Here is a 13,637-nt window from a genome sequence, read left to right as displayed (position 1 = left end):
TAGTGGTTAGGGCTCTGGACTCTTGACCGGAGGGTTGTGGGTTCAATCCCCAGTGGGGGACACTGCTGTTGTACCCTTGAGCAAGGTACTTTACCTAGATTGCTCCAGTAAAAACCCAACTGTATAAATGGGTAATTGTATGTAAAAATAATGTGATATCTGTATAATGTGAAATAATGTATAATGTGATATCTTGTAACAATTGTAAGTCGCCCTAGATAAGGGCGTCTGCTAAGAAATAAATAATAATAATACAATGTGTTAAAGTCTCAATAGGACAATAGGTTTACTACTAGCCACAATTTAATTACTAGCCACAATTTACTCCATACAAGACATCGCTTTACCAGAAGGAGAGCCACTTAGACTGGTCAAGGTTTACCAATATAGACTAGTACTTTCTTACAGTTCATAGAAAACCAATTTAAATCTTAATTAGTCTGGGTGGGATTTACTGCAAACCACTACTTTATTATAGCCTGGAGAATTAATTAGACTGGTGTAATATTTGGGCAGTGGAGCCGAGTAAGTAACAGTCCTATAAGCACTTTAAAAGTATCTTAAAAGATAATTTCTAACCAAGACCACAGATAATATTGACTAAAAAAGTTATTTGAAGAGTTGGACTGACCAAGCAATATCAACAAAGACCAATCTTACCTTGAAATAATCCCTGGTTCTCGTTCCTCTGAAAGTCTTGTTCATTGCAGTCGGGGTTCATGTTTCTGAGAGGTTGTTTAATGTCTGCATCTGCAGCGTTCATGCATTCCCGCACTGCTTTCAACTCGCTCTCTGATATTTCCAATCTCAGCTTCAGACTTTCATTCTCTTTCTCCTTTCCAGCCATTTCCATTCGGAATTCAGTGAATTTGCCGCCGACAACTTTTGTGATTTGGCACAAGACGGTGTCTACAGCCGCTTTCACTGCGTGCTCGATGGTAGAGGCGAGCTCGTCTTGAAAGAACGACACGGAGACGCTGACGTCCATCTTCACTGACTGTTAGCTTGAGACTCGTGTAGCGGAATCCTGTTTGATTTTAATTTAGTATTTTTTTTTTTAATGGAGAATTAACAGTCACATAAAATCAGCACCTCTTCTGGTGTGATAAAGAAATTAATCAAACAACTGACTCGTTTTCCTATTGCGAGGAGTAACTTTAGCGCTCCACTCTTGTCTGAATTCTTAAATAAAACAGAAAAGGGACTCTTTTCAGAACTCAATGCAGGTATAAACGACAAAAAAAGGGAAATATTTTAACCCAAATGAAATACTTTTAACAGCTGTAAAATCAGCAGCCGCTGCACTCGCCTCTCTCCAGCATAAACAAAGCAAACACTTCCATTTCCTGTAATGAAATGAAAGCGTCACTAGGCGTGCATGGAACGTCGCGTATTATTGGCTGCAGAAACACTCTAAACCCAGCTGGCGACACTGATTGGCTGCTGGCCTCCCCGTCGAACCAAGGACGGGGATCGCGTTGAGAAGAGGCGGCTATGAAACTGGATGCGGAGTTTGCCATGTTGGCTCCTCCTGCGTTGTGTTTTACTCTGCAATCTCACGTTGTGCATCTAAAACGGCGCCAGTTTCCTCCCTGTGCTTTGTACTGTGCGTGCTCAAGTGACAGTTTAATTCGCAGTAATTTAATTCGCATGCTTTTTTTTCAGTCGTACTACAACACAGTACACTACATATCAACTTCAAAACTGAATTTGAAAACAGAACTGCACAATAATGACGTTTTAATTTTAATTACATTTATATCTGCAGGCGCACAACTTTGATGCGGTTGTACAGCAGGCACCGCGGCGCTGGAACAATTTTAGTTTACTGTAACCCCTGTATATGATGGAAGCCATGCATTCGGCTGCTATTGTGTTAAAGGTGTTAATAAAACGAAGCCAGCATCTACACCTGCTTGTGTTAATTGTATTAATACTTGTACTGTGATTCTTGAAATGTATTTTCGTTTACGACTGTAAGTCGCCCTGGATAAGGGCGTCTGCTAATAATAATAAGAAAAAAAAAATGCTTACCATAAAAGTTTAGAGTAAATATACTGAGCATCAAAATAAACTTATCACTTATTTTGGAGCATCAAAAGAAACTTATATTTGGATAAAATTCACTAGATGTGATCGAAAAATGACAAACTCTGTTTTAGAGCAGGTGCAATGACTTTTTATTGTGCTGATTAATAATTGACATCACAAAGATGCTGCAGAATGATCTGTGGATCTCGGGCAGGTGTTGTGACTCTTGGTCTCCCAGTTCGTGGCTCTGTCATTGATAGAGTGTGTCTGGTTATACCGTCTCGCCAAGATTGACATTGCTGGCTGTGAGCAACTTAAGGACCAGGGGCGGCGCCACCCTTGGGCCTGAGGGGCCTACCCCCCCCCCCCCCCCCCCCCTTTTGCTCATGGGCCCACACAGTTATGGAGCGATTCACAATTAAAAACATTTCATGCAAATCGTATGAGACTGTAATCCGCTGTGCCGGGTCTAGCTCATCCTTGTGGTTCAGAAAAGGAGGCTGTGTGGTCCAGCGGTTAAAGAAAAGGGCTTGTAACCAGGAGGTCCCCGGTTCAAATCCCACCTCAGCCACTGACTCACTGTGTGACCCTGAGCAAGTCACTTCACCTCCTTGTGCTCCGTCTTTCGGGTGAGACGTAATTGTAAGTGACTCTGCAGCTGATGCATCGTTCACACACCCTAGTCTCTGTAAGTCGCCTTGGATAAAGGCATCTGCTAAATAAATAAAAATATATCTGTCCCACCCACCTCAGCATCGTTGTCATGGTTATGAAAAAAAAAAGATTGATGATTGGATGGCTGAGATGAGATCTTACATCTTCGATACTATAGTATTGAAATTACAGCGCGTCGGCAGCATACGTACAGTAACGTTTCTTTCATTGCAAGGCATGCAAGCAACCAGCTTGTGCAGCTGCTGTTTAGTTATTTTTTACATTTGCAATTAGCTATCAAAGTACCTACACAGGGTAACAGTGTGGAATAGTGGTTAGGGCTCTGGACTCCTGACTGGAAGGTCATGGGTTCAATCTCAGGTGAGGGGCATTGCTGTTGTACACTTGAGCAAGTAAAAACCCAACTGTATAAATCGGTAATTGTATGTAAAAAATGTGGTATCTTGTAACAATTGTAAGTCACCCTGGATAAGGGCGTATAAATATAATACAGAATGTTTAGCCAACTTTGCAGTAAACCATAGCTATATTTGTGTCTTACACATTAGCATGTCCCGACAAATTTTGTAAAAAGAAAACGAACTGACGAATCAACAAATGCGCCAGTATTATTATTATTATTATTATTTATTTCTTAGCAGACACCCTTATCCAGGGCGACTTACAATCGCAAGCAAATACAAAATACATTCAAGTGTTACAATACAAGTAATACAATAAGAGCAAGAAATACAATAATTTTTGTTCAAGTGTGACAAACCACAATTCAATAATACAGCAGATAATAGTGATAGTTACATCAGGATATGATTAAATAGTGATAGTTACATCAGGATGTGATTAAATACAAAGTACTACAGGTTAAACACTTGGCAGATTACAGTATTCTGAAGTACAGGATTAAATGCAGTAAAATAAAGTACATTTGAATGAAGGGTGATAGTGTCCCAGGATACAAACAGAGGAGTTCTACAGGTGCTCTTTGAAGAGGTGAGTCTTAAGGAGGCGCCGGAATGTGGTCAGGGACTGGGCAGTCCTGACATCTGTAGGAAGGTCATTCCACCACTGCGGAGCAAGGGTGGAGAAGGAGCGGGCTCTGGAGGCAGGGGAGCGTAGCGGAGGTAGAGCCAGTCTTCTAGTGCAGGCGGAGCAGAGAGGTCGAGTGGGGGTGTAGGGAGAAATGAGGGTCTGGAGGTAGCTGGGTGCAGTCTGGTCAAGGCATCTGTAGGCGAGTACAAGAGTCTTGAACTGGATGCGAGCGGTGATCGGGAGCCAGTGGAGCGAGCGGAGTAGTGGAGTAGCGTGGGCGAAGCGAGGCAGAGAGAACACCAGGCGGGCAGCAGAGTTCTGGATGAGCTGGAGCGGACGGGTGGCGGACGCAGGGAGGCCAGCCAGGAGGGAGTTGCAGTAGTCTAGGCGGGAGAGTACCAGGGCCTGGACCAGGAGCTGGGTAGCATAGTTGGTGAGGAAGGGTCGGATTCTTCGGATGTTGCTCAGGAAGAATCGGCAAGTGCGTGCCAGAGTGGAGATGTGCTGGGAATAAGAGAGGCAGGGGTCCAGGGTGACTCCAAGGTTCTTAGCAGAGGAAGAGGGAGAGAGTGTGGTAGATTCCAGAGGAACAGAGATAGAGAGATCAGAGGAGGGGGAGGAAGAGGGAAAGAAAAGGTGGTCAGATTTAGAGAGGTTGAGTTTGAGGAAATAGCAGACAGACAGGTAGAGCTCCGGGAGGAGATGGTGGAGTCAGAGGTGGGGAAGGAGAGGAAAATCTGAGCATCATCAGCATAGAAATGGTATGAGAAACCATAGGATGCGATGAGGGGGATCAGGGAGCGGGTGTAGAGAGAGAACAGGAGAGGACCCAAGACTGACCCTTGGGGGACTCCTGTTAAGAGAGGGTGAGGTGTGGAGGTTGCTCCACGCCAGGTTACCTGGTAAGTGCGGTTGGAGAGGTAGGAGGAGAACCAGGTCAGAGCAGTGCCAGAGATCCCCAGGTCAGCAAGAGATGATAGTAGAATAGAGTGATCAACAGTGTCAAAGGCAGCAGAGAGGTCGAGGAGAATTAGGACAGAGGAGAGAGAGGCAGCTCAGGCACACTTAAGTGAGTTGGTGACAGACAGGAGGGCGGTTTCAGTGGAGTGAGCAGAGCGGAAGCCAGATTGGAGAGGGTCAAGCAGAGAGTGGTTGGACAGGAAAGCAGAGAGCTGGCGGTGTACAGTCCGCTCGAGGGTTTTGGAGAGGAAGGGTAGGAGGGAGACAGGACGGTAGCTCTGGAGGGAGGTGGGGAGTGATAGAGGCTTTTTTGAAGGCAGAGGGAAAGATGCCAGAAAGTAGAGAGGTGTTGAGGAGTGAGGAGATGAAGGGGAGTAGAGCAGGAGCAGCAGCTTGAAAGAGGTGAGTGGGGAGGGGGTCCAAGGCACACGTGGTGGGTTTGTGACCCTGGAGCAGGGAGGAGAGGTCAGTCTCTGAGAGGGGCAAGAAGGTGGAGAGGGAGGGCAAGTTAGTAGGGAATGTAGTGGGTGTAGGGGTTGGAGCAGGAGGGGGTGCGGGGGAGGGAGAGGTGTTAAAGAGTTTGCGGATATCTGAGATTTTAGAAGAGAAGAAGGAGGCAAAGTCGTCAGGGGAGATAGAGGAGGGAGGAGGACGGGGGGAGGGTTTAGGAGGGAGGAGAAGGTAGAGAATAGTTTACGTGGGTTGTTAGTGGAGGCTTGGATTACAGATTGGAAATAAGCACATTTAGCAGAGGAGAGAGTAGAGGAGAAGGAGGAGAGGAGAGTGCGGTAAAGGTCTAGGGCAGCAGGGAGTTTGGTTCTCTTCCATTTCTTTTCAGCAGATCGCAGTGTGATTCTTGCCGAGCGGAGCACAGAGGAGAGCCAGGGATGGGGAGGGGAGGGGCGAGCAGGTCGGGAGGTGAGGGGACAGAGGGAGTCGAGGGAGGAGGTGAGTGAGGAGAAGAGGGTGGAGGTAGCAGAGTCTACGGAGAGTTGTGAAAAGGAGTTGATAGGAGGGAGGTGAGAGAGAGCAGTGGAGGCAAGGACAGAGGGGGAGAGAGAGCGGAGGTTACGGCGAGAGGTGACAGTGGGGGTAGGAGGAGCAGGGAGAGGGGGGAGAGACAGAGAAAAAGAGATGAAATAGAGTAATGTAAGTACTGTAAGTAATGTAAGTACCTACATTTCTTTTTATTTCGATTTTACAATTGTGTATGTAGGCCTACTTATAACCAGTTTACAGCTGGTTACACAATATTTTGTTTTGAAGTGCTTATTTTATTATAGTTTTTCATTTTTTGAAGTCGTGCTACACAGTAGGGTAATGTGAAAAAAGCCTTATGTTATTTTTGTAAATAATGACTTCGTTTTCACAATTTTGTGTGTATATATATATATATAATATATATAATTGTGTTATAACTTTGTAACTTGATCTTTATCTGCCTGTAATTATATATATATATATATATATATATATATATATATATATATATATATATAATGATTTCCCATTACACGAGAGTAGATGTTAAAACTTCATGCTGATTTGAACTCGGCTCTCGCCAAGATAAGCACCAACTAAGACGTAGCTTTACAGTAAACTAATGTGATCCATATGTGTCTCCATCCATTTACGTTTCCTTCCATATGATGATGTAGATATCCTTCTGTCTGGTGTTAATGGCTGAAGTGTAATGCTGGCTCCAGGGATCAGCTTATTTTGCCTCCCTGGTGCATCAGCACTCACAACGGCTGCGATGCTGGCTCCGGGGATCAACCAAAGTGCGGCCTCCCCAGCGCATCAGCATGACAACCGTCTGGATTGAGCTAAGTAGGGTACATCTCTGGGGTTTTCAAGTGGGCACCTTCCATCCTCAGTGTTTCGTCGACTAGCCCACGACACCTCAAGAGGGCTCGACGGTGATTCTGGCGTCCCAGCATCACCCCCCTCCGTCCCCCACTCAACTCAGCCCAGCTTACTTACCTGTCCCCAGCCAGAATCTTTCCGTCTCAATCACAGCCAGTTGCTGCTCCTCTCTGCTGCTTCAGATAAGTTCTTCACTGTGCGACGCAACTCTTGGCCACTGAATCCGACGTCTCTGAGAAACCGGGTTGTAGAGTGTGCCACAAATCCTCGACAACCCACTTCCACTGGGTAAACCCGAACTCTCCATCCTCGCTGTTCCGCTTCAGTGGCTAGTTGAGCATACCGCAGTTTCTTCCTCTCATACGCCTCATCTACAGCATCCTCCCATACACATATATATATATATATATACATATATATACATATATATCTACATATATATATACATATATATATATATATATATATATATATATATATATATATATATATATATGTTTATTATGTTTTCTTGAATAATAAAAAAATATAATAATTTGAAGGTATCTGTGATTTTAAAACTTCAGAATTATTTCTACGTAGTATTAGAAATGTAAATAAATACAAAAACGTGGGTTTTGTCATTTAAGGTTTGCTGTTAAGTTTTCTCCCGTGTATAAGATTTATTTTAAAGGCAGCAAAATATGGGAATTGCACGCTCCTTTTGATTACACTATGTAACACAATTTTTGTTCCTGGGTAGTAAGTGTTATTTCCTAATTGCTTATGCCTCAGAAGTATAGAAAATGGCTATTATTCTCCACAAACTTTGCTTTTGTGACCAGGACAGTGATATTTTGAAATTTACCTATTTCCAATGAGAAAACGGGCGAATTTGTGTCTTTTCGTTCACATAAAGTCAGAAAAAAAACATATGAATCCAAATTAACATGTATTTATACTAAAGTAATACAAAAATGACTACAAAAGACTTAGAAGTGAGTCGTTTTTCGAGATTTACGATTATACTGTAAATCACTTTCACGAATCAGCCCCCAAATGTAGTCTCCCATCATGTTCTCGTTATACTGTCCTTGGTAGCGGCGTTCAAAGTCCAGTATATCCTGGTGGAAGCGCTCGCCTTGCTCCTCCGAGTACGCTCCCATGTTCTCCTTGGATTTATCAAGATGAGCATCAAGGATATGGACTTTGAGGGACATCCTACAGCCCATTGTGCCGTAGTTCTTCACCAGAGTCTCAACCAGCTCCACATAGTTTTCGGCCTTGTGATTGACCAGGAAGCCCCGAACCACTGCGACAAAGCTGTTCCAAGCCGCTTTCTCCTTACTAGTGAGCTTCTTGGGGAATTCATTGCACTCCAGGATCTTCTTTATCTGTAGTCCGACGAAGACACTGGCTTTGACCTTTGCCTCAGACAGCTTAGGGAAGAAGTCTTGAAGGTACTTGAAGGCTGCCGACTCCTTATCAGAGCTCTGACAAATTGTTTCATAATGCCCAATTTGATGTGCAGTGGTGGCATCAGCACCTTCCGGGGGTCCACCAGTGGCTCCCACTTGACGTTGTTCCTCCCCACAGAGAACTCGGTCCGCTGTGGCCAGTCCCGCCTGTGGTAGTGAGCCTTGGTGTCCCTGCTGTCCCAAAGGCAAAGATAGCAGGGAAACTTGGTAAAACCGCCTTGGAGACCCATCAGGAATGCCACCATTTTGAAGTCTCCTATGACCTTGATGTCATCTCAGAAAAATGCAAGTATATATCCACTTAGGCAGCTGGAACTAAACTGAACTGGTGGGCTTAAGGCCACTGTATTTATACTACTATTTATATTACTGGAAAGTTCTAGAAAGTTCTAGAAGTTACTCCAAGTTTACTCAGCACTGAATCTATCTGGAATGTTCTGGAAAATAGGTAAATTTCAAAATATCACTGTCCTGGTCACAAAAGCAAAGTTTGTGGGGAATAATAGCCATTTTCTATACTTTTGAGGCATAAGCAATTAGGAAATAACACTTACTACCCAGGAACCAAAAAAAAAAAAAAAAAAATTGTTACACAGTGTTAGCGTATCAACATTTGTTTTAAAAAAAAAAACTTTCTTTGTCTGCTTGCTATGTTTTTTCAGCCAACGCAGTGAAAACGAAAGCAGCCATATTTAGCTGGAAACAAGGTATTCTCAGCACAGCTAGATTTTAGTTTTGGTTTGAAGGCAGCAGGAGCTTAGCATGATTTTTAATTTTTGCTTGACAGACGCCCTTATGCAGGGCGACTTGGGTAACAAGTTATTACAATATAGCTAAAAGATTACAATACAGCTAAGAAAAAAAGCAATACTCTGTCAAATGAAACAGATTTTGCAGTTATTGTGCACAGTGTGTTTGTTTTTGTAGGTTGTATGTATGCTTATGTGTTTTGTATTTGTATTGTGTACGTGCAACTACTGTTATAAACTGCAAAACATGTTCGCCTTGCTTCACTCGGCACCATACATTTTCAGTCCTGGGAGAAATAAAAGTGGACAAGTACAGCGCAGTTAGAAGCAGTTGAAAGCAGGTTGACAGCTGCAGAAGCTAAACTAAACTTCCAAAAAAAAATGGTCTTCAAGCCAGTAATCTGTGACAACTGCATGATGTGGGAAATCCGAGAAAACCCAACAGAGCTCAACCAAGTGTGTGTAAAGTGCTGCACGATCCAGGACTTGCTTCAGCGATTAAGCCTGCTAGAAAAGGAGCTGGAGGAAATGAGACAGCAACAGGAGCTTGAGGAGCTGACACACCCACAATTCATGGAAGTCTGCACCCCTAGCAGACTGAAAGCCACCACGGAGATGGAAGAGAGTCGAAACAGCTGGGTTCAGATAGGCAGAAGCAGGGAAAGAAAGAAACTTCGTCAAACACAACCACCAGAAATCCAGACAGGTATAATCAGTGCTGGCCAGGCAGCAAAAAGAAGGGAGGTCATGATTGTTGGGGACTCCATATTGAGAAACACAGCAAATTCAGTTTGCGTTTTGGACCCCCTTACTACAACAGTGTGCTGCCTTCCAGGAGCCTCTGTCACTCACATCACTGAGAACATGGACAGGCTCCTAGAATGAACAGGAGATGACCCGGTAGTACTCATCCACATCGGTAAAAACAACATTGGAAGAGACAGACCTAGATCCCTGCAAAACAAATTCAGAGAGCTAGGAAGGAAATTAAAAGACAAGACCAAAACTCTTGACCCAGGGGACTTCTTTGACCTGAAAAAAGAAACAAGGACCAGGGGTCACAAATGGAGATTAGATAAAAGGGCATTCAGAACAGAAAATAGGAGGCACTTTTTTACACAGAGAATTGTGAGGGTCTGGAACCAACTCCCCAGTAATGTTGTTGAAGCTGACACCCTGGGATCCTTCAAGAAGCTGCTTGATGAGATTCTGGGATCAATAAGCTACTAACAACCAAACGAGCAAGATGGGCTGAATGACCTCCTCTTGTTTGTAAACTTTCTTATGTTCTTATGTACGTTGCGCTGCTCAAACCCCGCGGAGATATTTGATGTATTCAGAGTTTTAATTGATTTAAATCATGTTTGTAATGTAAACTATTTCCTGTGACGTCAGACCTTTGATACGTGCCCGTCCATCCGAAATTGGGGCCCACCCAAATTTCCATTCCTAGCTACGCCCCTGTTAAGGACTTCAAAATCTGGTCTCCTTAATGTATATCAAGCATAAAAATAAACTTATCACTATTATAACAGATTTATTTTCGAAAAAAATAAGGTATATAAGTGATGGACATTAACAAAATGTTTTTGTTTTCTTTTTAATCACTCGATCATTCATCCTTGATCGTGACACTTGAGTGACTGTGACTGAAGCACTTAATCACCTAATTACTGAGACAGTTGATTGGACACTGGATATGGAGTGATTTCAGCTGTTGAACTGCAAGCTTGAATAACAGCCAGCGATTTCAAACCTGGCGAGACGGTATAACCAGACACACTCTGTCAATGACAGGCCACGAACTGGGCGTATCAAATATAAGTTATAAGTTTCTTTTGATGCTCAGTGTATATATATTATATATAGATGCATTTGATTTGTTGAAATAACAGACCTACTATTCAGTGACATTGATCAGGTCAATATGTAGACTATATTAATTCTAGTAGAAAATTGCTATTGGAGTTTTTTAACCTCTAGAATAGATTATAAAGATTACTGCAGCACAGGGATAATAATATGTTCTTAATAGACGAATACATCACATTTTAAACAAGGCTTTGATAATTGTTTGGATATATAGGAAACAAGACCCATGCATTTAAAAGTGACACATATGCATTTATCTGCATTTATCTGCAGTGTGGACCGTGTCCGCGCCATGCCTTCATGCCAGTCTGCTCAGTGTGTTTTTAGGAGACTTGCTTGTATGTTTAAAGATGCAAGCTTTCAATTAAAAAACACCATATATACATACATTTTGTGTGTATATATATATATATATATATATATATTTATATATATATAAAAGCACTGTGTAAAGAGAACATAGGAATGCTCTAAAAGCTGATCAAAATGCTGTTCGTTAGTTCACCAAGATGCAAAAATATATTTTGCAGACGTGTCATTAAAACGACTCCATGTTAAAAATTGTTAACACTTTATATATTCCTTGGATTCTGTCGTAAATTTTTTTTGTGTGTGTGTTAAACAATTAACTTTCATGCTGGAAACTGACGTCTGATTATTGCAAGTTCAGCACAAAAACATACAGTACACAGTACATAGGCTGCATAGTCATCATGCTTAAAATGATGAGTGGAAACACTGCTGCTTACTCATGTACTACTGACCTGTGGTCTAGCCGCAATATGGATACCTACATGGCAGTGACAGTCCAGTACATTTCAGGTGATTGGGAGATGTGCTCTTGTTGCCTTTCTTGTGTTGGGATGTTTAAAAACCACACATCTGAAGAGCTGATTGAAACTTTCACTGAAGTTTTGTCTGAATGGAATTTGGACTTTGCAAAAATGTCAGCTGTTACTCCTGACAATGCAACTAATAACAAAAAGGCATTTGATTCAAATACCTGGGTACCTTGCTTTGGGCACAATCCGAATCTTGCCATTCACAGGGCACATGATTTAGATCAAGTATCAGCAGCCCTTTCACAACTTCGTAAAACCATATCTGCTTTTACCAGATCTTGCAAACGTAAAACTGCTCTCCTTAACAAACAAAATAATCTAGGTTTGCCAAAGCACCAGCTTATCCACGATCAACCTACAAGATGGAATTCCACATATGATATGGTCGAAAGGTTCATGGAGCAGCAGCAAGCAATTTCAGCTGTTCTTGGTGAAGATCGAAAAAGCTGGCATTTGATGCCCAGGAATTCTGACATCAGTATCTTGGAGACTTTATTGGGGGTCCTGAGTCCTCTTTCTGACTTAACTGATGCTCTAAGTGGAGAAAAGCAAACCACTATTTCTTCTGTCCTCCCAGTTCTGTGGAAGATTTACACTTCACTTTCTGTTATTGACACAGACCGAAATCTTGCCAAAGAAATGAAAGAAGCCATTGTGGCAGATCTGAAGAAGCGCTATGAGAGTGAACCACTTCAAACAGTTCTTAACTGTGCAACATACTTGGATCCTCGTTTTAAGAACACATTTGTCCTGGACACAGAAAGGGTTAAAAGAGAGCTTTTAGACAAGTGCAAGCCACAGGTTACCCAAGTGCAAGAAGTGTTTCAGGACAACAGTCAAGTCAGGAGAATCTTGAGAACTCTGACAGCCTAGCTGAACCAGACAGTAAGAAAAAGAAAACATGACTTTAAAGATTTGCTTTCCAGCATAAAGACTCAAAAGAAGATGAGAAACACTTCAGAAACAAGTCATGCCGGCAGCACTGCAAGATCTGCTACAGAACAATTAGAAAATGAGTTTGCTTTCTATGAGAAATGTGAGGAAATAGAAGCTCATGAAGATCCACTTTATTGGTGGAAACTTAAGTCCACCACATTCCCTATGCTTGCTGGTTTTGCAAAAAGGTTTCTTTGCAGTGCAGCATCCAGTTGCTCTTCTGAACGAGTGTTCAGCACATCTGGATTTATTTGCAGTCCAAGACGAAACCGTCTCACCCACGAGCACATTAACATGCTTGTTTTTCTGGCAAAGAATTTTCCACTTGTGAAAAATTGCTAAAGTGTGTTGCAAGAGACAGCCTTGTTGTAAAGTCTGATAAAGAATTAGCCTCTTGTAAAAAATCACAAAAGTGTTCTGTAGTACTAGTGTGCTACAAGAAAGAGTCTTGTTTTGTTAGAAATTTAAATTCTGGCAAAGAATTTGCCACTTGTAAAAAAAATTGTTAAAGTGTGCTGCAAGAGACAGCCTTGTTGTAAATTCTGGTAAAAAATGAGCCTCTTGTGCTACAAGACAGTCTTGTTTTGATAAAAAACAGTTTCATTTTTTCATTCCTTTGAGCACTTCTAAGACACCCCTGTATATAAACATCTGACCTAGTAATAAAAAGCTTTGAGAAAAGTAGTAGTGTTATTTTGTTTTACAGTACTGTACGTTTTGAAACACCAGTGGCATTGGGTGTTTTTCTTTACACTCATCCCTGCATTAACAGTTCTCTTTTTATATAAGAAATACAGAAAATATTGTCTCTTATACTAAGCTTTCTTTACAGTTGTATTTAACAGTCGGTGGCAATGACTTTGGTTACACTATTTTCTGTATTTCTTATATAAAAAGAGAACTTGTTTCAACAGAAAATAAAATTAAACAGCAAGCATTCCCCCATGCTGTAGCATTAAGTGTGTTTTAGCCTCTACCACACTTTGTACTTGTGAACATTTTTATTTGACAGCCATTTAACATGTAATGGACATAAAATTCAAAGAATCGTGATAATATCGAATATCGTGATCTTATGCAGGGTATCGTATCGAGGTAGCCTAAATCAGGTATCGCAGAACACTACTTTCTATACACTGGTAGAGAGAAAAACCCGGTGTAACCGGTTGGGTTCAACAATTAGTTTATTGATGACCTGAATTTAGTTCTGAAACGAAGCC

The 13,637-nt window shown here is 42.0% G+C and overlaps 1 protein-coding gene across 1 annotated transcript in view; it reads right to left on the bottom strand.

Moving 5' to 3' along the window:
• The window catches only part of LOC117967224 (zinc finger and SCAN domain-containing protein 21-like), a 39,284-nt gene extending 37,949 nt beyond the window's left edge, over positions 1 to 1,335 (bottom strand). The window contains exon 1 of the mRNA XM_059017620.1: positions 661 to 1,335. Within this exon, the coding sequence (XP_058873603.1) occupies positions 661 to 988 (328 nt within the window). The 5' untranslated portion in view covers positions 989 to 1,335. The remainder of the gene's footprint in view (positions 1 to 660) is intronic.
• Between the last annotated feature and the right edge of the window lie 12,302 nt (positions 1,336 to 13,637).

The sequence above is a fragment of the Acipenser ruthenus genome, chromosome 57 (genome assembly GCF_902713425.1).
Source record: "Acipenser ruthenus chromosome 57, fAciRut3.2 maternal haplotype, whole genome shotgun sequence".
Taxonomy (NCBI): domain Eukaryota; kingdom Metazoa; phylum Chordata; class Actinopteri; order Acipenseriformes; family Acipenseridae; genus Acipenser; species Acipenser ruthenus.
This window is presented reverse-complemented; position numbering and strand designations above follow the sequence as displayed.